At 39.5% G+C, this 23,449-nt stretch overlaps 1 protein-coding gene across 10 annotated transcripts in view; it reads left to right on the top strand.

Annotated features, from left to right (window-relative positions):
- Window positions 1–23,449, top strand: part of tns1b (tensin 1b) — a 192,986-nt gene that overhangs the window by 157,599 nt on the left and 11,938 nt on the right. For all 10 annotated transcript variants that reach the window (XM_047155880.2, XM_047155873.2, XM_047155874.2 and 7 more), the window contains 11 exons: window positions 6,495–7,967; window positions 9,637–9,720; window positions 13,411–13,586; window positions 13,741–13,879; window positions 16,681–16,776; window positions 17,629–17,646; window positions 18,041–18,206; window positions 18,417–19,528; window positions 20,329–20,415; window positions 20,833–20,961; window positions 22,187–22,279. In XM_047155880.2, the coding sequence (XP_047011836.1) occupies window positions 6,495–7,967; window positions 9,637–9,720; window positions 13,411–13,586; window positions 13,741–13,879; window positions 16,681–16,776; window positions 17,629–17,646; window positions 18,041–18,206; window positions 18,417–19,528; window positions 20,329–20,415; window positions 20,833–20,961; window positions 22,187–22,279 (3,573 nt within the window). The remainder of the gene's footprint in view (window positions 1–6,494; window positions 7,968–9,636; window positions 9,721–13,410; window positions 13,587–13,740; window positions 13,880–16,680; window positions 16,777–17,628; window positions 17,647–18,040; window positions 18,207–18,416; window positions 19,529–20,328; window positions 20,416–20,832; window positions 20,962–22,186; window positions 22,280–23,449) is intronic.

Below are 23,449 nucleotides of genomic sequence, written 5' to 3'. Positions count from 1 at the left end.
TGCCCTGGTTGAGTGTATTGCACATGTAATTATTGCACTGGTTTAGTGTACTACACATGTAATTATTTCCCTGGTTTAGTGTATTGCACATGTAATTATTGCCCTGGTTGAGTGTAATGCACATGTAATTATTGCACTGGTTTAGTGTATTGCACATGTAGTTATTGCACTGGTTTCTGGTTTACTGCTTATCTAGCTCTTTCTCACTCCTTCACCAATAGGTTAAATTCCTGGCAAATTTCCAACAGTTTCAGATACATGAAACTTTTATAATGGCCCTAATTGTTCTTAATGGTGTTTTCACTGCTTATGTTTTTTTTATATCCATTACCTGATTTGTGCAGGACAACAACAATTTGTCTCTTTTCTGTTGAAAGTAATTTGTGTTTTCTTCCTGTGATAATGGATGACAAATGGAATTTACATGTGTGCAAACAGGAAAACTGGACATGGTTAAAAGCAACAAACAAGTTCCAGGGGACTGAGAATAAATGAATAATAATAAAAAAAAATCTGGGGGGGTTATAACAGTTTGTCTCTGGGTAGTATGGAGGAGCAGCATTACCACCTCACAGCTCCAGGGTCCCTGTTTCGATCCTGATATTTGGGTACTGTCTATGTGCAGTTTCTGTGATAGTGTACAGTATATGCATGATGTCCTGTGTTGGTCAGGTGTCCCATCCAATGTGTATTTCCATGTTGTAACTATTGTTCCCAGCATCCATCATAAATCTAAACAGAATAGTGCTTACTGAAGATCAGTTAATTTGTTTGCATGTATTTTAAATATTCTTAGGGGTTGTCAGCCATTGTGGCACATACAGTATATTTTTAAAGAAAATACTATTACAGAAAAAGTAGTTGTAATGAATGTGTTTTGTAAGTAATCCTATTCCTATTGTTAGAATGGAAAGTGTTAATTATTGTGTGTAATGTTTAGTTTATACAATCATGGCATACATTTTTTAGGTAGGGCACCAATAATTATGCAGGCCACTGTTCATCATGGATACTTTGCTTATGAAGTGTGTGGACTATTCCAGGTATAGCATGTCTGCAACTATCAAAGCACTGTATGTGTCATAACTCAGGATTGCATCTGTCCTTCTGGGGGCATGGAGTGATAGGGCTCCCACAAATGTCCTGCCTCTTTGCAGTTATATGTAAAATCTCAAGGGACCTGTTGTCATTCCTGGTGCCTTACCTAACCTATAATGATTAGCTTGTATAACAGAGGGCAGCGTGCTGTTTGCAGTCACTGCAGGAAACATTTTAAGAAATGTTTTTTCAGTATATACACACACAAAAATGTGTGTATGTATTGAAATATCATGCTGACATGATATACTGAAAGTTGCGTTGGGCTTTTCTTAAGATTCCTTTACTCTCATTTTAAGGCCTCAGTTTCATCACACAGTTGTTAAAACATGGCAACACTTGTTAATGCAGTTTGTGAGATACATTTTTCTGAAAGCTATATGTTATTACAAAGTATTTGAGGATTTCCTATTTACTTTCTTTCCATGTTTGAAAGTACAAGACACTGACATTTTCTGTCCTTGGTTTCTTGGATTTTCTGTCCTTGGATTCTGACTTGGACAGAATCAAAGACATTGTCCTGATGGAGTTTGGATAAGAGCCAACAACAGGTCCTTGAGAACTGCCTAAGCTTTAGTGTTTGAGATCAAGGGTGCTTTAATGGTTCAACCATTGACTAGCCATCAGTGGACATTAATGAATTAAAGTTAAAGCAGATACTGTTAGAATAAGGTTTGAATAAGGAAAAGAAGAAAAAAAAATCAGAAATCTCTCTTACACACAGTCATGTAGATACACAGAGCTCCTTTACTGTCTCATATAGTGCTCAAAATAGCCCACACCTTTTCCACTCTTAAACCAACAGTGAGCAGACTACAGTGGAACTCCCTTGGAAATCATTACCTGTAGGCGAGGAATTCATCTTAACGGATTTATTTTACAGTATTCATCATATGTTTGTCCTTATAAGCTCATGTTGTGTATTGAGACTTAATCTATGCAGTGTTTCACAATGCCCAAGACTACACACTATTATTGCAGCCCACCTTACCTAACTTCAGAATCATCCATCAAGGCTTTAATTAAATGAATCACCTTAGCTTTGTGCAGGGATACAACAGGAAAGTGTTGCGTATTGACGAATTTAAGGACGGCAGGTAAAAAAACAACATCTACAGGTATCTGGTTGTATATCTCTGTTCACCCAACTGTTTGCCTAGTGGAACTTGGAGGCATAAGGAAAATGGTGGTCTCAAACGCGGTGTAATGTGTTGGCTTGGTGTGTTTCTCGTCAAATCAGACAACACTGACGTAAAGGTAGTGGCCTTGGTTTAAACGATTTCTGTTTTCAATCAGTTAATGATCTTTTCTGTTTCTCTCTTTCCCTGACTGCAAGTGGCATTTTTTTTTTTAAAAAAAGGAGCGTTTTTGTTCACTTTTTTAACATGGCTAAATGGGAAGAACTTTTCCATGGTGTGCAGGCCAAACTGTCCTATAAACAGCCAGCTGGCTCAGAACCGGAGTCCATGCAGGAGTGTTTAGTTCTGCCGCAACATCAGGTCTGCACTGTACGAAGTCTTGAAGAGGGGTCATGTCATTCCCAATTTTGTATGATCCAAACAATATGGAGACACTCATGTACACATAAACTCAAATTATTCTTGCTGTATTTCCCATGATTTGTCCTTTTGTCTGCCCCCCCATGTTCTCAGTGATCAATCTTTCCATCACTGCCTGGGTATGTATGGTTAATGCACTTAGGGTCTGTAAGGGTGTGTTTGGGGAAGGTATGCTATTAAGTATGTGTGCAATTTAATTTAGGATTGTCTACTTTTGATTACATTTCCAAGTCTGACATAAGGTATCAAGAGAGTTTGAGTAAGTGAATGTGAGAGAACAGACAGAGGGGCAGAAAAAGGCTGTATGATGTCATGGCATTAGACATCAGTTGCTCATCTGGTACATGATAAAATGACATCCATCACAGACGGGTTATAGAAAACAGAAAGAGACCATGAGAGACAGAGAGAGTGAGAGACAGGCAGTCCATTATAGAGCGTCTCTATTGGAGTGTGTCAGAATCAGCCTGGTGGCCTTAGTGGGAGGAGTGTGAGGGGTGAGTCAAAGCAACTCCCCCTCCACAGCTCACTACTGTTCAGTTAGTGGAGCATTATAGAAGAAGAACATTGCAGCTCATAAAGTGATTAAGAAATTATATCGGACCTGCAGATCAGGACGCCTCAACAGGTAGGGAAAGTTTGTCAGCATTTCTTAGTTTCTTTAGTAGTATGGAAACTAATTGCTTCTCCTAACATGTTTTAACATTCTGCTATTTATACAGGTGATGATTGGGAAGGGAAGATGTTGATGTCTAATATAGGAATGATGGCAGATCACAGGTGCATGTAAATAGGTGATAAAATGTATGCCGAAATAGAAGGCAGTTCCTTTTTCAAGAGAGAGTTGTGTCTCCTTCCATCTGTAAAGGCTGAGTGTCATATGAAGATTCTGACTGCATCAGGTCTTCACATGACACTACTAAGTCATAAGGATGCATTTAGGCATAAATAAAATATGAGAACTTGTCTTAGCTGCCTTAGCGAATGCCACAGTTTAACTTGTACTTAGTACAGAATTATGCATGATGTGTTGTTCTCTCAGCTTCCCAATGGGTGTGTTGTCCCTGTGGTGAGATCTTTGCTTCTCGGCATGCTGGAAAGACTCACGAATGGGTTTTGGAGCTTTTCTAGTTAAGGGGAAAGTATTACTGATGAGGGAAAAGGCTCACTTTTTCCAGGCCTGACTATTAAAGGGAAGTGCTGGCGCCAAGCCTGGGCTGATTAAGATGAAGCTAACTGGTACTTTCAGCAAATAAGTTTGGAAAGGCCCTTGAATGGTACATTGGTAAAGCATGTCAAGGTGTCTGACTAGTGCAGCTCTTGTGGAAAAAGAGCAAGTTTTGAAAATGTTTACATTGAAATGAAAGAAAAAGCCACAATGATTTTTTCCACAGCAAAAATTTATAGTACATTTCAGAAACCATAACGGGCACTAATAAATAAGCAGTACTTTCTTAAAAGCACAGGTTCCCAACCCTGGTAATGGAGAACTCCCTGCCCTGCACCTTTAAGTGTTTTTTTTTTTTTAATTACTTTTTACTGCTCTCCCACATCTGAGTCATCCAATTTGCTAATAAACAGCCATTATTGAGTCGGGTGTGTTAAAGGAAGGAAAATACAAAAATTAGCTTGACAGGAGGTTGGGAACCTGTGCTTTAAAGGATACTTTTGTAGAGTCATAATTGATCTTCTGTCAAGAGTTGGCAAAAATATTTTTGTTTTTTGATTTGAATTGATGATACTGTATGTCATAGAACAGAACAAAAGCTAGCAGGTAACTCTAGCATTAGAGTTATAATCCAGCAGGTGTAAGGTTGCTGATACAGATTGTGCATTGGAACATAAAAGCAATTTCTCATCAGTGGCTCATCAGTTTTAGAAGGTCAGTGTCCAACATCCCTTGTTGTGGTGAAGCTAGTCCTCAAGAAAACAAAATGTTCATTGTTAGAGCTGCAGATAAATGGACTTTCCAGCTTCTCAAGCCAGTGGGTGTGCATGTTCAAGTGAGATGATATAGGCAATGATGCCTTAGTTCCAAGAAGGCAGGAAAGCATCCAGCATTGAGTTTGAGACTATTTTTCCACAGGTGAGTCAGAGCTTTGGATAAGGAATGTTATGTGTCTCCAGGGAAGATGTTGTTGAATCATATTCTAGGGGTGTGTCTGTGTCTGGCTCCACAGATTTAATATTAAGTATAGTAAACAGTGATCAGTGACTCAGTTAATTTTGTGGCCTACTCTGGATATTATAATAATCCCGGATCAGTATACAATAAGTATTGCATGTAGGTGTTTTTTGTATAAACATACAACCCCAATTGCAAAAAAAAAAGTTGGGACGCTGTGTTTAAAATGTAAATGAAAACAGAATGCAATGATTTGCAAATCTCATAAACCCATATGTTATTCACAATAGAACATAGAAAACATAGCAAATGTTTAAACTGAGGAAATTTACAATTTTAAGGGGAAAAAAAGGTAATTTTGAATTTGATGGACATAACACGTCTCAAAAAAAGGGACGGGGCAACAAAAGGCTGGAAAAGTAAGTGTTACTAAAAAGGAAAAAACTTGAGGAACATTTTGCAACTAATTATGTTAATTGGCAAAAGTCAGTAACATGATTGGGTATAAAAAGAGTATATTAGATTGGCAGAGTCTCTCAGAAGTAAAGATGGGATGGAATCTGGATGGAAGCATATGTTGCTCTAAAACCTATACCTTTCAGCATTGATGTTGCCTATCCAGATGTACAAACTGCCCATTCCATAGGCACTAATGCACCCCATACCATCAGAAAGGCTTTTGAACTGAGCGCCGGATGGTCCCTCTCCTCTTTAGTCCTCTTTCATTTAGATTCATTTAATTTCAATTTGTCTGACCATAGAGCAGTTTTCCACTTTGCCTCAGTCCATTTTAAATGAGCTTTGGCCCAGGGAAGACGGCGGCGTTTCTGGATCATGTTCACATATGGCTTCTTCTTTGCATGATAGAGCTTTAACTAGCATTTGTGGATAGCACGGCGAACTGTGTTCACAGACAATGAGTTCTGGAAGTGTTTCTGAGCCCATGCAGTGATTTCCATTATAGAATCATGCCTATTTTTAATGCAGTGCTGCCTGAGAGCCTGAAGATCACGGGCATGCAATATTGATTTTCACCCTTGTCCCTTGCACACAGAGATTTCTCCAGATTCTCTGAATCTTTTGATGATATTATATACTAAAGATGATGAGATTTTCAGTCTTCACAATTTTACGTTGAGGAACATTATTCTGAAATTGTTCAACAAATTGCAGATGCAGTTTTTCTCAGATTGGTGAACTTCTGCCCATCTTTACTTCTGAAAGACTCTCTAAGATACTCTTTTATACCCAATCATGTTACTGACCTGTAGCCAATTAACCTCCAGCTGTTTCTTTTTAGTAACACTTACTTTTCCAGCCTTTTGTTGCCCCCGTCCCAACTTTTGAGACATGTTGCTGGCATCAAATTCAAAATGACCTTATTTTTTTCTTTAAATGGTACATTTACTCAGTTTAAACATTTGATATGTTTTCTGTGTTCTATTTTGAATAACATATGGGTTTATGAGATTTGCAAATCATTGAGTTGAGATTTGCAAATCATTGTATTCTGTTTTCAACTACATTTTACACAGCAACTTTTTTGGAATTGGGGTTGTACAAGATGTTCATATGTTTACAATTGCTCAACTTTTATATGTAACTAAAAAGTGACCCAACTAGACATTTGTGGCACACTTGGTGGTTGGACTTGACCCATATATAAATATTGTTTATATTTATATTAATATATGTTTTTGTTTTCTTTACAGACGTCATTCATATGCAAGGTCCTCTGGATGGTAGCCTCTACGCTAAAGTCCGTAAAAAAGAGTCTGTGGATGCTACAGCTAACGGCCTTCCCACAGCAGCTGAGCCCACTGTCGAACACACTCCTGCCCCAGTGGACCACGCTCTGTCTGTTAGCAGTGACTCTGGAAACTCCACTGCCTCCATTAAGACTGATCGCACTGATGAAACTGCCCAGCAGGCAGTGTCGGTGATCCAGCAGCCCAGTCAGCCCCTCAGTCCTGAGGAGAGGCAAGAGCTGGAGCAACTCCTCAGTGGCCTGGAGGCGCCCATGCACCAGCCAGGTTACCAAAATAGTCATGGGGGAGGAGGTGGAGGAGGAGGTGGTATCCTTCATCTGGTTCCAGCTCAGGTCCACGTTAATGGACACAACAGCATAGATAGGGAGACAGACATCCTGGATGATGACCTGCCCAACAGCCAAGAAGGCAACAGTGTGGACAGCTTGGGTACTCTGTCCTCCCTAGAGGGTCGAGCCACTCCAGCTGACCTGTACTACCAACCTGAGACAGTGATCAATGGGCAGGGCATGCCCTACTTGGAGGGAAGCGGACATGGAAAAGAGATAGAACCTGTAACACTACTTTACGGTTCTTCCTCCTCCACTCAGGAAGGTCTGGGCAACTCAGAGCTACCATCCAGCAGTTATGCCAGCCACAATGGTGGCATCTTTCGCTCACAGTCTTTTGGAGCGATGCCCAATAATGAACAGAAGCTCATGCCCAAAGCTCCAGCACGTACCACAAGCAGCAGAGAAGCTGTGCAGCGGGGGCTTAATGTCTGGCAGCAGTTTGGTGTTCCAGAGGAACCGGTTGTAGATGGGGTACACTTCAGCCCTGCACTCCAAAGTCACAGCCTGCCTGAGTTCCCTAAAGCTCCTTCTCAGAATGAGATTGAACAATCCATTGAGGCTCTCAATCTGCTCATGCTGGATTTGGATCCAGCTCATATGCAAGTTCCCAAGTCCTACAGCGCCCCTTCTGGTGAAGTCACTGTCATCACAACCCAGCCATCCTTCTCTCAGACACAGGCTCGACCTTCCTATCAGGCTGATACTGCCATACATTCAGTGACTGAATACATGCAGCCCCAGCAACATACTTCACCTGTTCAAAAGGCTCCATCTACATTGCAGTCGCAACTTACAGAACCCTCTTTTCAAAGTCCAAGGTCAGCAGTTCCATGCTATCCTTCAGTTCCAGATCCTGCTGGTCTGATCCACTCTTCTGGGCCCTCCCCTACAGTTAGCAGTCTCGAGCTGAAACCCCTTAACACTTATCCCCCCAGCACAGCCACTCAGTTTCCTTATCCTACAGAGACTAGCTCACACAGTGCCCCCTCCAGGAGCTACTCAAATTCCTCCCCGCTGCCCGGAGAGGATGAACTTGAGCACACAAACCACAACCTTGAAGGGCTAGTGGCTCACCGTGTGGCAGGTAAATTAAAATTTTTTGTTCTCTAGAATCAACTCATACAATTAATTTGTAAATGTTTATTTATGTTGAGGGAATTACATTGGGGACTTATCCCCAAATACAGAAACAGAAGTTAGTATGCAGATTTACTCTAATATACTGAATACAGATTGGGAAACAAAAAACAATCATAGAACACACATCCTTTTTTTGTGGTTTTCCAGATTTTTAGGGAACATTCACGAATTCAATAACACTACTTCTAAAGACACACCCAACCATGTCTTGCTTCAGGATTTGTACGTTGGCGTTGACAAACTCAGTGAGATCACAAAGAAACCATTGTGTGAAGTGTTGTTGGCTCAAGCTCTCATCTCAGGCCTTGTTTCTACACTGTGGATTCATATACAGTATGTGCTTTGCCAGAACATTGCATTTGTACAATCCAGCTGTAGTGCTTCAAACTCTGGCAGTACAGCCTTGCACAGGTGTTTTTGTCGAAAACACACCACCTTAAAACTCAGTTTATGGTAAAGACATAATCACTTTGAATGCTCACATAGCAGTGCTTTTGGAGAACATGCTGAAGTCTTCTATTTGTATCACTGAACTAAGATAAGAAAGCTAATCTACAGTTATTATATATAAAGTCCTAAACTAGACCAGAAAACTAAATGATGGCTTTAGACATAAAGACCAAGTTTTTCCAAGCTCCATAGTAACAGGAAATGTAACTTCATCTAGGCACACAATTGCCCTCTAGTGGTGTGCCAGTTACAAATGTGCCAGATTCCATACTCTTTATTTATTTAAGTACTCTAGTAAGGACTCTAGGCCATAAGGATAAAATGGAGCCTGTGATTGAAAAGCAGACCCTATTAAAATGAATTCTATGTGTCAGTACTGTTAGATGAAAGATTTTTCTATTAAAGATTTGCTCTATTCACACACCTACCCTCTGAACTGAGCGAATGATTCTGGAAGGCAGCATCTAACCTTATAGTGGGGACAGGAGACATAAGGAACTAATTGTGAAACCCAGCCACATTTTTATTGTTTTATTTTGATGATATTACCTGTTTGATGATAGAGAGAAATATGGCTCAAAAGCAAGTGGCTACCGAGGAGCATAGGGTGCTTTTACGCTTCTTTGAGCCCTTTCACAGAATTTTCATACACTTCACAGTTACAATTGACACACTTCCCAGAGGCTTCTGCTTGTCAGGATAGTTACTCCTTGCATTCTTCACATAAAAAGGCCAGATTTAGCATTTGTCTTGGAGTGACACATGGCATGTACTGCTTATCCATGACTTATAATGCTAGGATAACTACTGCTTCACATAAACTAATTTGAGGAATATCAATTATGGACTCATTGGGATCAGTGCTATTATATGGTACCAATTATGGTGTCAGTACCATGAGTAATTTAGATAAACTTCTAGACAGTACCTTTAAATAAGATTTATTTAAAATGTTTTATATTGTTTAGTTTAGTTTTTTTCTCACTCTTCAAAAAATACATTTGTTAACTTTGATTTCTTACCATTTGATTTTTTTTTCTTCTTTTGGATTAATCCTATTTGCGGATCCCTCATCATCTTCTCCACCTCCTTCACATCCTCCCCTCCACCTTCCTCTGTTACCTCCTGTTGCCCTTCATCATGCCCGTGCTCCTCCTCTGTAGAGTACACTGCTCGTTTCCACAACCTCAAAGACCGAACAGCCACTTCTGAACCTGACAACCGCCGCCGCTCTCTCTCCTTCTCTGGTTGGTCTCTCTCTCTCTCTCTCTCTCTCTCTCTCTCTCTCTCTCTCTCTCTCTCCCACTGTCTGTCTGTCTCTGTCTTTATTTCATTCTCTTTATCTTTCACTATATATGTCTTGATTTTTTTCTCTGTCAATTCCTGTATCTTTCTATCTTTATCTTTCTCTCTCTTTCCTTCCTTCGGGTCTCTATATTTATCTCTCCCTTTCTTCCTCTCTTTCTATTCCAGTTTCAGTCTATACAGTTGTGCCCAAAAGTTTGCATACCCCTTGCAGAATCTGCTAAATCTTTATACTGTTAACAAAATAAGAGGGATCATAAAAATCCATGTTGGTTTTTATTTAGTCCTGTCCTGAATTAACAATTTCACATAACAGATGTATACATATAGTCTGCAAGACAAGATAATAGCTGAATTTATAAAAATTACCCCATTCAAAAGTTTACACACCCTTGATTCTTAATATTGTGTGTTGTTACCTGGATGATCCACAACTGTTTTTTGTTGTTTTGTGATAGTTGTTCATGTTCAAACTGTTGTTCAAAATGTTGTTCAAACTGCCCACTGTTTTTCAGAAAAATCCTCCAGGTCCTGCACATTCTTTGCTTTTCCAGCATCTTCTGCATATTTTACCCCTTTCCAACAGTGGCTATATGATGTTGAGATCCATCTTTTTACACTGAGGACAACTGAGGGACCGGTACACAACTATTACATGAGGTGCAAACATTCACTGATGCTCAAGAAGGTAACACGATACGTTAAGAGTCAGGGGGGTGTAAACTTTTGAACAGGATGATTGGTGTAAATTGTTAGTATTTTGTCTTCTGGGAGACATGTAATTATCTTATTTAGCATCTGAATGGCAGTACTAAATGAAAAAAAAGATCTTTAAACAAAATAATAATTTACACTGATCACCCTATTCAAAAATTTACATCCCCCTGGCTCTTAATGTATCGTGTTACCTTCTTAAGCATCAATGAATGTTTGCAACTTATGTAATAGGTGTGTACGAGCCCCTCAGTTGTCCTTAGTGTGAAAAGATGGATCTCTATATCATACTGTTGGAAATGGGTCAAATATTCAGAAGAGCAAAGAATGTGCAGGACCTGGAGGATTTTTCTGAAGAACAGTGGTTAGTTTATCTGCTCAGGACAAACAAGGGACTCATGAACAATTATCACAAAACAAAACAAAAAAAAAAACAGTCATGGATCATCCAGGTAACAACACACATTATTAAGAATCAAGGGTATGTTAACTTTCAACGGGGTAATTTTTTTTATAAATTCAGATATTATCTTGTCTTGTGGACTAGATGTATATATATGTTATGTGAAATAATGGGGAAAAATAAGATTTTTATGATTCCCCTTATTTTGTTAACTGTATTAAGATTTAACAGATTCTGCAAGGGGTATGCAAACTTTTGGGCACAACTGTTTCTATTCATGTCTCTGTATCACGGTTTTTTTCTGCAACCATATTTATCCATAACAACATCCTTATCTGTGTCTGTCTTTGTAATTTGTGTCTTGTATCTCACACCAGCTTTTTTCCCTGTATTGTTCTCTTTGTTTCCACTCTGTTTATCATGTTTTTTTAATTATCATTATTTTTTCTCAAAATTAACTTTCCCACAAAAGAACTCTCAGCCCTAAGACATTATAACAGACACTAGGATTTTCTACCTCTTAATACTCTCAGTAGACGCACTCATTTTGACTCACATTTAGCCAATGACCCCATCAAACTGCATTTACGAAGGTTTGCATGAAGGTTTTACAAGAGTGAGACAAAGTGTGAAGACAATGGCCACTCTGTCTTCATCCACCAAGTACATGTCACAAGATACAGTTTGCCAAACTCGGGGAACAAATCAGAAGTATCAAGACACAGGATTCTTTCAAGGCCTCTCCTCCACGTCTGCTTTAGCATTTAGGAAAAGAACAAAGCATAATAAAGCCTTCTAAGATGCAGGACCATTGTGCGGCTGTTATCAGCCATTGGGGAATAAATGTCTAGGGCACAGACTGTTTGGTCCTCACAAAGGCAGCATACAGTAGCCAGATGCCAGCTTCTGTTCCCAGTCTGGGACTTCTTCCGACTCACATTTACTCCAGTATAGACTCCACAATGGCCTAAAATAGGCTACGACCCTTTCAGGCCTTGCCTCAGATAACACATTCCTGTGACAAGCTCTTTTATACTTCTAGAAGTGAATGAAAAAGAAAAAAATGTCACTTTCCCTCTCCAGTGGCTCTTGCATACATCATTTGAAGATGAGCAGGACAAAGGTCCAGGGTTCTCCATTGAATCAGCTTGAATGCATTACGCATAGGCAGTTGCTGAGGAAACAGTTGCAGTGTTTGGCATGCACAGCTGTGCTTAATTCATCTGCATTGCGTGTACATAAAATGGCCCAAAGTGAGATGACGCTGGAGAATGTGACTCTGCACCTTTGCAGATCGTGGGAGCTGGGCCTAGATCCAGATCCTTTCTGAACATGGCTTCTACTCCCATGTCAATAAATCTGGGACCTTTGTGTTATGACATTTCTCTAGCAACATGAGTAGATACAAACTGTGATATCCTGCAGATGGACAGTTCTATATGTCATTCAGTTGGGATATTACTTGACACCAAGAGGTTGTCTCAGGTTTTGTTTCCGTAATCTACCCATATATGTCAAGGGTTCTCCACTCCACAACATATTTAACTTAGCCCTTCTTAGCTTTAAGTTGTCTGTAATTCCTAAATTTTCCCTAGGACTGTCTTCACACTTTACAGGCCAGCGAGTTCAGAACCAGCGATCTATGTAAATTGAGCTCACTGATTTTGGACTCACAACCAAACTGCTAGGGTTGTTTTAGATTACAGGAGGAACTTATGGCACTAGAGGTTTGGCAGCTCTGTGAGCTCTCCTAATGTCCATTGTTGTCCATTCTATGGCTTGGATTTCCTGACACAACCTGATACTCACTTCATCACTGAGAAAAGTGGTAAATATTTTGCTCTGACTGTTGCCTGGTTTCCAAACCTCTCGTTTTCACACCAGGGTGTGTTTGTGCACACCCCACTCTAGGCAGGGTTGCAGTCAGATGAAACCAGGAATGTGAGCTGTTTTGAAGCCAGCTGGGTTGGACTACAGTCCAGTTGAGTGAAGGAATTGATCTGAAATACAAGAACAGAATTTTAAATTGCCTAGATTTCACAATACTGATTTACTTGTTTACGTGCATCACTTTTTCCCTTAGTTGTTCAGATAAAAAAGTCAGCCTTTTTCAGTAGTGTTGAAAAGGAAGTGGGAATACAGTGCATCCGGAAAGTATTCACAGCGCTTCACCTTTTCCACATTTTGTTATGTTACAGCCTTATTCCAAAATGGATTAAATTAATTATTTTCCTCAATTCTACAAACAATACCCCATAATGACAACGTGAAAGAAGTTTGTTTCAAATCTTTGCAAATGTATTAAAAAAAAAAAAAAAAAAAAAAAAAAGGACATGTACATAAGGATTCACAGCCTTTGTGAAAAAGTAAAACCTTTAAAGGTCATTGCCAGTTCATATATACACATTTGTGAAACTGGATTATGTCTAAAGGACAGTGAATGTTCTTGTATTACTATTAGCTAAAATAAATTGGACTGATTAAGTGTCTCTGTGGTTATTGCACGGTTTGCCAGGGGTAAAATCTCATGAGGCATCAATGGATGAAGGCTCAGGACCAGGTCGACACCGGACTAGCAGTGAGGGACAGTCCTGCGATGACAGCCCTACTCGAGTCCGCTCCCCCATTCGCTGCATTTCACCAGAACTGGCTAATACCATTGCTTTAAACCCGGGGGGCCGGCCAAAGGAGGTAGACTCAGTGGTCTACTAAAGCCGTGATGTCCTTTTGATTTTTAAGATAACTTTTGGATATTCAAATTTATACTTCATTTATCATATATAATATGATGTGTATGGGTGTTTGTTTGTGTATATGTGTGTTCACCTGTCATATGCTCCTCTAGGGACAAATGCACAGTTACAGGGAAGCATTTGAAGAGATGGATGGGAGTCCAGTGAGCCCTCCAGCATCTGTGGGCGGTGAGGTCCTCCCCCAAACCCCTGCATTCCCTGTCTCGCCACAAACCCCTTACTTCAACCTGTGTAAGTTTCCCAACTGAAGGAGGAGGGTGCCGTAGAGATCAGGCGATCTTTTCTTAGATAGCTCACTTTGCTAGAATATATTTCATAGTGAGCTTAATCACTGAGAACATACTACATTATGAGCATGTTTCTTAAAGAGCCAGCTTAGATAGTGTCAATATTCAAAATATGCCAAACTTCATCTTTTTTATGTTGTTCTGACATTATGCATATTAGGTTCAGATAACTTTGATGGTGACATCTAAAGAAAGTTTTATGTGTGATAGGTTATGTAGTAAGTAGATCTTCTTTATATACAGCAATGTTGATTGAGTGTCATAATGCGCCTCTACTTTTCTTCTTTCTCTACAAGATTCATTATGGGTAGAGCAATATTGACACACTTTCTACAAGCAAACCCCAGGCTACACTATGTCAAACAGCTAATTGCAGTCCTGTCTTGAGGGTATAATATAAACATTATTAACAGATGAGCCAAGGCTGCAGATGTGAGAATTTGTGCTCAGTTTCCATGATCTGCTTTCTGTGGTCAATTACTGGCAAACATAGATATTGTGTTGGCTCATTGACACCTAAATGCTAAGAAAAAAGCTCCTAGTTCTCTCCTTTTTCCCAGCAACCCCACATGTTTCATAAACTGTTGTCACCAGCTATTTTCAGATGCATGTGTGAGTCCTGAAGGTCGTCCAACTCTCATATTTATAGGCTGATCCCATTATGAGGAACCAGAATAGCTCACTTTTAATCACCTATTACTTCATTCTGCTCTTGCATCCCTTCCACTTCAGCTTCTACATAAAAGGCCCTTTGCAAGGTCTCCTTGATCAGACCTGAGCATCTTCCATGCACTCTCGACCTGCTCTGTTTTATTTGGCTCAGTGCTGCATTTTTTCTTACCAGACATGCTGTCTGAAATCGATTCAATCCCCACTGCTATGTTTGAAATTTTACCCACAAAGCTGCTTTATGCTCATCAGAAACCAGGACATGCTCTAGAGTACTGCTGTCATGGCTCACCAAAATGAAGCTTGACAGCACACACTACTGTATTGGTATATGTATATGAAAAATAGGACTATTCAGACATATGATGGATTAACCAGAGATATATAGTATGCATTTTGCTTTTCAACACTTCATGCAGATTAATGTTAGAAGCATTCTAAACAGAAAACACATAACCTATGAGAGCTTTTAAAGCAGGCATGTTTGCATTTGTGCGGAGTAAGAGACAGCATTGGTTGTCTTTTCTGGTCAGTGGTAAAGAAGCTCACTTGCTTTGAAAATCATTTGAAAGCAGCAGCATCACTACGGCCCCCTTCTCCTGCAGTAAACCAGAGGATCTTTGAGTCTTCCACTACCCCACTACTTCCCTCCCTTCCCCTTTCCCTCTCATGTTGAGCGATTTGGGCTGTCAAACAAAGAATTGTATGGAATTCTTTGGTAAGTGGAGGATGTGCACGAACTGTCCAAGACCCCACTGTGTCCCAGTGTTAAATTTGCCCCAGACCTCATGGCCAATGTCCAAACTTAACAGCACACCGCTTCAAAAGGCATGCATGTGGAGATTGGCCCTAAATTTCTACCACACGCAATCTGGTCCATAGTGTTGTATTGTCTGCATGAGTGTTTTGTTTTTAATTAATCTTAATTATTTTGTCTTCGCAGTCTTGTTTTGCTGGTCTACACTATTCACTGATATTGTTTATGAGACACACCTTTTTCTTGATAGTCCAATGTAGACATTCTAAAGGTCATCTCTAACTAACAGTGAAGCAGGCTTTCAGCTGACTCTTACTAACATGACAATAATGTTTAACTGCCTTTAAACAATATGTCTTAAAATGTATCAGTTGAGGCCAATGATGGAAATAGGATGTCAATAGTAACAATGATTGCTAATAATATACACCAGGAGCTATAAATTGGACAAATACACAGAAAAAGTTAATAGTTTATATATCAGGGTTATTTAGCTTAATATTTGTGAAGGTCCAGCTACATAAAAATCCTTGCCTACAATGGATTTTTTTCATTCTTTTTTCATTTTTTTTCATTCTACAGCCATTATTTCCACACAGTAATTAGTTCTGCTGCAGTAATTTTTTAGTGCTTGGTAAGATACACTAAAATCAGGGTTCTGTAGCCAGACTACATAACTATCGAGTGTGTACAGATTATCATCTAAATGTCAAAATCAGCAATCAAGTGTTGCTGCATTTTTATTTTTTTTTTTTTTTAGAATTAGTTGATAAGCTGATACTGATAGTTTATTGACTGTAGAGTGTCTACGGTGGATTACGCAAATAAAGTGTTACCATCACTTGTTCTGTGTACAAATGTGTGAAGCTGGATTCAGATTCAGTTCATTTATATTTGAGTGTTTGGTTGTCTGCATGATGTGTTCATTCTGTCAGAACAACTTGGCAGAAAGTGTTTCATCTACAGCATTCACATTTTGAATGAAACACTTGCATGGCCTAGCCACTTAGCATGAGACACTTGCACCATCCCCAGATTTTTCAGTGTACTGTAAATACTGTACCTTCTCATTTGAAAATATGTCATCTGAACAGCTCTGGATCTGTATGTTTTAGATTTTTAGACTATCCACTTTTTTGCTAAAGTAATAAATATATTAATAAAGTTTTGATTGAATTAGGAATCAGACATCATAACACAGCCAATGAGCTGCTTATATTCCTCTGCTAATGCCGTGTGTGTACATACAGATCTGTGCTGTCGATGACCTGCCCAGTTCTGAGCTGTACGCTAACCTCTGTGTCTTCTTTCTCTCTCAGGCCGTTCTCCTCCAGGTCTGGCTAAAACACCACTGTCCTTCCTGGGTCTGAAGCCACACAACCCAGCTGACATCCATCTCAACCAGACAGGTTCAGGTAAGCAAATACACATGAAACAGAAAGTCAATTCGAATATCACCAGCCTTTAAGGTCTTTATGAGTTGCTAATAAAACAAAATCCATCTCCTCTGCAGTATATTAAATTGAACTCCCATTTCACTTTTACAAGCATCTTGACCTTACTTTCTCAAACATTGAGCTCATAAAAGGACTAGTCTTTACATTACACACGTGGTTATGTTGGCTTAATTGTAACCTGTGTGTGTGCTTGTATGCCTGAGAAAAGAAGGGAAAGCTTTATTGCTAGGAAAATGTGTAAAAACAGTGTTCAAAGACATGGTGCTTTTTTGACCTCAGTATCAAAACAGCCAATATCAACCACATAAGATTATGAGGAGACCTGGAAAAGTACAAAAAATGAATAAATTCCCTTTTAGAGTTCAGGGTTCCTTTTGATTTCACTTTGAGAAGTCAGTGAGGTTAGGTATGTGGGGCTTAAACAGACTGAATGATAACAGAAGTGTGTCGGGAGAGCTGTTTAACTTGGCTGACTGGCTTAAGAAACTGCCTCCTTGTAACTGAGTCCAAAAGTCTCACGCACTGCTAGTTTTAGCTCTGTTTTCAAGCAAGTTAGGGCTAATGCTTCCTTTAGAGTGACACATTCGAACCCTTCTTTCTTTCTTTGGTTCTTTTTCTGTCTGTAATAATTGTTAGTATAATATTGTTACTATTCTTCTCTAGTCAAATATAATTCACTTTTGTTAAATCTTACTTTTTCTTTTTAATCTCCTCACCCTCTTTCTAAACTATCTTCTTTCATCCAAACTTTCTCTCTGTGTATTTTTGTCTAATTTTCACCCTGGCCGTCATCTATGTTACATGGTACAGAGAGTGAGGAAGAGGAAGGTAAGAGCTTAGCACTAATAAAGAGTCTCCTATTTATTCTCATGATCATATTCTTTGATTTAACCAACAGTCTTGCCTCTTATTCAATTCCAGACCATGCCCATTTATCATCTACTTGAAAATGTTTGTCATAGTTTCCATTTGTAGAATCAAATGCTTTCCACATTGAGTATATATTTATTTACTTTGATGTCTTTAGTGAAGGTGCTGGAATTAATAAGAATGACCAATGCTTCATTTTGGTAATAACAGCATGTATCTTTAATAGAGATGTGCGTCTCACTTTAGCAGTTGGGTGTCAAAATATGTAGCAAGTCCTTTTTAAAAACAGCACACACAGTAAATTCTTCATTGATTGTTAGGAGCAGTTGACAATATCTGTGTGTGCTTGCAGAGCCCCGGAGCTATGTGGCGTCTGTTGCTCGTTCAGCAGCAGTGGCTGGAGGGCAGCCATCCAGTCCTGTGTCTCCTACTTTTGAGAGTGGCAGTTTGGCCAGGGGAGCTTCTCTTCCCTTTAACCCCCCACTGTCCTCCAGCAGCCCTGTGCAAAGACCAGAGCGGTGAGAAGACATCAGTGTTGTATTTTGCTATCTAGAATATCATACCTTTCAAGTTTTGAAGTAAGCCAAGGCCACTTGTCAGTGGTATCATCTTGGATATGTTCCCACCTGTAGAAAATCAAGCATCAATATAGACTTATGCAATGGACACAAACTTCAGGCAATGATTATGACCTTACATTTCTAATACAGTGGTTATTCTTGTTTCAGAGAGCATGTCATGGTGGATAGCAGAGTGGGCCTAAGTACACCATCTGATGGGGTGGGAGACTCTGGTTTCCGCTCTTTGCCATCCCAGAGCACTTCACACACACCAACTCCATCCTATCCTTCCTTCCAAACACCTGGCAGCATTTCAGGCAACTTTATCACTCCTGATATTAATTCCTCCCCTCAAGAGCATGTTCAGATGAGCACCATTGGTAGCCAACCAATGCCTGTCAGCCCTGGCATACATCACCACACCATATCCACTGACACATCATCCATTCCTGTCCACCAGCAAAGACTGGCCAATCATGATGGTCCCATTCTCAGCCACCAGCCTTCTCCAGCTAATGGTTATCAGCCTGGAGCAGCTGGCAGCCCAGTGACTTCAAGGCATGGCATGGTTTCACAGGCGACACAAAGTAGCCCAATGCTGAGTAGACAGATGCCTATTAGTCAGGGCACACAGAGCAGCCCCATCCTGAGCAGACAAGGTTTCCAAAGTGGGTACCAGCCATCTCTTGCTCAGCCCATGATTCAGCCCAACCAAAGCAGTCCAGTGCCGACCAGACAGATGCCTGTAAGCCAGGGCACACAGAGCAGCCCCACTTTGAGCAGACAAGGTCTTCAAAGCCCCTCAATTGGGTATCCGCCATCCCTCACCCAGTCTACCATCCAGCCCAGTCAGATCAGTCCAGTGTTAAGCAGGCAGACATCACTCACCCACCCTGGCCAGAGCAGCCCGATCCTGGGACGCCACCCCTCTGTCACTCAGATGTCCCATGGAAGCCCCAGCCTGGACAGACACCCAATGCACAGTGGGTACACCACACCAGACGAGAGACATGGTGCCCTTTCACGCCAGAGCAGCTCATCAGGCTACCATCCACCCTCCACTCCATCCTTCCCTGTCTCACCTGCTTCCTACTCTGATAGCTTCAGGCAGCCGCAGCTGCCTGAGAAAAGGCGCATGTCGAGTGGCGAACGTCCAAATGGTGTACCCTCCTACAGCACCGTCAATGGAAAGGTGTCATCACCCATGTCCAGTGGAGGGAGCACTCCAAGTGTGCACTTCTTCCATACACTTCCAGATTTCTCCAAACTCAGCATGCTTGGTAAGGGTTTTTAAAAATGTCACTAACTCTAGTAAGTAGATTGTTATTTATTGCTGGTCACTGTTTACTTCTTGAAGACACTTCAACAATTGAACACAAACGTTAAGAGATGCATGTGTTTATCTGTAGGCAGCCCCGGGGCATATTTTAGTTCTGTCATTTATGTATCTGTCTGAGTTTGCTGTTTCTATGTGTAACAATAAACTAAACAATGTTTAAACAATATATTTATAATTAAGACTTAATATAATCTCTAGCTGCCTGATAGTTCAAGGTCAAGTTTCCATGTTTATTAAAACATCACTGCATGACACACAAGTACATAAATTAAGATGTTTGGTACATTTAAGTGAGACCTAGCCTAAACTAGCAAGTCAAATAAATATCAGTTTAAATAAATATCAGACAACACAGTTCAATACAATTCAAATAGGTATACATATCACATTACTAAAAGCCTTTGACAAAAAGGACAACTTATGTTTTTTGGTATTCACTAGTTGGTTTTTGGACTTAGTGGTTGTACAACTTGCCTATTGTTCAGTAGGTAGTAGTAACAGTTCATTTGAAGAGGTACAAATACATGGAAAGGATGTCTTGAGTCCTGTGTAGAATGTATTCTCTTAAGAATAAATTCATAACTTTATCCAGAGAATGTGACTGCGCTGCAATATCCTGAGCAGGTTTGAGTGTGTTTGCTTGTATGCTTATTTCCATTTTTTTCCTTCAAACTGAGAGAGTTAATGTTTATGGGTGAATAGTTTAGAAAATTCTGTCAAATTCTGTCTCCTATTTTGTAGATGGAAGCCCAGAGACCAGGATGAATGTAAAGTTTGTCCAAGATACTTCCAAGTTTTGGTATAAACCAGACATCTCCAGAGAGCAAGGTAAGGTCTTGGCATGTGTGTTTTTGTGTGTTGGTATAAGTGTCTGTTTGATCTATGTTTAGATAAAGACATGAGGAATATATAACCCATTTAAACAATTTTACTGTCCTCACTGACCATGTTTTATAAGGTTATTATGATGTCAGTTCCTGGGGGGCATTGCATCTGCTTTTGGTTAAGCTTTGTGAACATCTGCTGCACTTCATAATTTAGAAAATGTGATATCTATAGAGTATTTCTGTTACTTATAGACATATATATATGCAATATGTAGCTCCAAATCTAATCTCACAAGTAAGAAGATTAAGGAGGAATGGCGCTCAGGTTGTTCCTGGTTTAAACAGTCTGCATGGAACTGTTTATTGTGATTAATGGAATTAAAACAATCCCATCTCTTGTTCTTGATCCTTTTTCCAGCTATTAATATCCTGAAGGAGAGAGAGCCAGGAGCCTTCATCATCCGAGACAGCCACTCCTTCAGGGGTGCCTATGGTCTGGCCATGAAAGTGGCCTCCCCACCTCCTACAGTGCAGCCACCTAAAAAAGGTATTTGACAGAGTAATAACCATAGCAAGCTATGGAAACAGTTTGACACTCTGCCCTTAGGCCATGCAATTCACTTACCTTCTATCAACACACTCTTAATAAAATTGATATTGTGACACTTCTCTAAGGGGGTCTGTGGGAACTATCCATGTGTCTAATCTATGTGTGTAAATGATTCTAGAAAGACACTCTGATTGTACTTCAACCCATAATTTAGCTCTCAGCATCTGATCAACAGCTCCTGTCCACACACACTTAAATATGATTCAGTGTAGGATTAGGATTGAAACTGAAGATAGCTTTCAACACAGCTTCTCTTTCAGCACAGCTGCTCTGAGGTTCATGCATGCCTGATGTTCAGAGAGAATTAGAAGACACCCTTAAGGCTATTGTTGTAGGCTTGAGTCAAGATAGTGCTTCTCTCGCTAGGCATGTTTCTACAGAGTTTACATGACCATTAGAGGAGCTAAGGATTTACAGAACTAGTCTGGATGAGAATTGCACAGATACTGCATGCATCAAAACTATTATTTTAAAATAGTAATAATTATCATTATTTCACATAATTTTATGCCATGTTGTTACTTGGTTCAGTGTTGTGTAATAACTTGCACAATATTGCATGAATATCTCAAACAAGTTAATATGGTCTCTGTAGGAATATGATAAATATTACCATAACAAAATTTATAACATTGTTCTTATTGTATTTGTTATTATTTATCTTTAATTTGAAACCTATTGCAGCATCTATGAGAAGTTCTTGAATCTTGAATCTTAAGACTCAGTAAGTGCTATAATACAACAAATGGCAAGAAGCTTGAGAAGGTTAACATATTTTATTTTTAACTTTAAAATAGACAACAGCATCACAAAAACTTTGCTGTTCATGCGGCACCACTTCTGATATAAACAAGCTTTAGTGAGTGCTTGTTAGATAAACAAATTGTTTAAATGTCGAGTTACCCAGGAATAAAAAAAAACTTCCCTGGTTGCAATAGTTTTTGAGAAGTTCTTGAGAGAAATTTTGTAAACTTTTGTAGTTGAAACATGGCCAAATTCCTTGTGTTGAAAGGCATTGTTTTTTTGACGTTCTTTTGGTGGAAATGCTTTTATTGTCAGAACTAGCTGTTGATATTTCACTAACCAGTAGTGGTCATTTAATTACTAAACAAACTGTAATATTTCAATCAATTTGTTTACAATGATTATATGGGTGTTCCAGGTGACATCACCAATGAGCTGGTTCGACACTTCTTGATTGAGACGAGTCCAAAGGGTGTGAAGCTGAAGGGATGTCCTAATGAGCCCTACTTTGGTCAGTCTATTTTCATTCACACAGCATATACTAATATGCTAAGTATGTTGATTTATAGTCCAGACCTGTTGTGATTTTTTGTTGATCTGAGTTAAAATTAAAATTTAAAAATATAAAACTAACATCAGGATTCATGAGGCTCACTGCTCCATAAAGACTTCTAACTATAGTGCCATAATCAATTTAAATCACTTAATACAGTTCAAAGGGCTTGTCTCTAATTTAGTCCGCTTGCTACATTGCGAGATGATTTTGCCACAGTGAAGGCTAAATGCTTTTTGCACTACGTAGTGCCTCTCTTGCACTGCAATAACAATAACATGGGTTGGACTGCTTATGTAAGCTCTGAAATATCCTGTTAGGTGAGGCATTACATAACATACAACACAAAACAGACATTACATAAGTGTATTTTTATTATGAGTAAGCGAGGAAAATTGGGACATGCGAGGTAAAGAACAGGTGTGGCTGAAGGCTGGCAGTGCCATTAGATATATACCTGTCTGGACTTTTCTCATCCTCTCTTGCTCTAGGTCTGGGTAGAGGCTCTGCCAAGTCTCACACATGCTGAGGCAGGCCCTGTCCCAAATACACATTTAGACATGAGGCCCAGACAAGGTAGCCTCTTACATGGGAATGTTGTTATTGATCTTTTTTTAACTCCCATACAATTTATAAACTGATAATAACATGTATGCAAGATAAATTAGTTTTTGACTACCAATCAGGTTTTATTTTTCATACCACACAGCAAAATCCCCTCATGCTGAATCGACACCTATAGTGTTTATACAAGTCCAGCTCGATTATATGAGTTAATTCAACAATCAGGACTTTTTTTTGTGTGAATGCTTGTTCTCGGTTTACATTAGGAATAAAATGTGTTTTGTTTGTAGTTCTCTTTGGTGCTGCCTTTTCCGAAAGAATGAATGTTTTCATTAAAAAAAATTTAAGATTTAAAAAAGATTCAGTAAAGCTGACTTTCTTTGTACTTATGTGTGCATGTTGAGGAAAATGGCGTGGTTTAAATTCACAGTAACTCCTCCTTTTATAGTGTGCCATTTAATTTATTCTAACTGAATGGCTAGTCATATTTGTCTTGTTGACTTGTTTTGGATTGCTTTCTTTCAATTTAATAATATGGATCAACCATGTTTCATGAAACTTTCA

Source organism: Ictalurus punctatus, chromosome 6 (genome assembly GCF_001660625.3).
Source record: "Ictalurus punctatus breed USDA103 chromosome 6, Coco_2.0, whole genome shotgun sequence".
In the NCBI taxonomy this organism is placed as follows: domain Eukaryota; kingdom Metazoa; phylum Chordata; class Actinopteri; order Siluriformes; family Ictaluridae; genus Ictalurus; species Ictalurus punctatus.
This window is presented reverse-complemented; position numbering and strand designations above follow the sequence as displayed.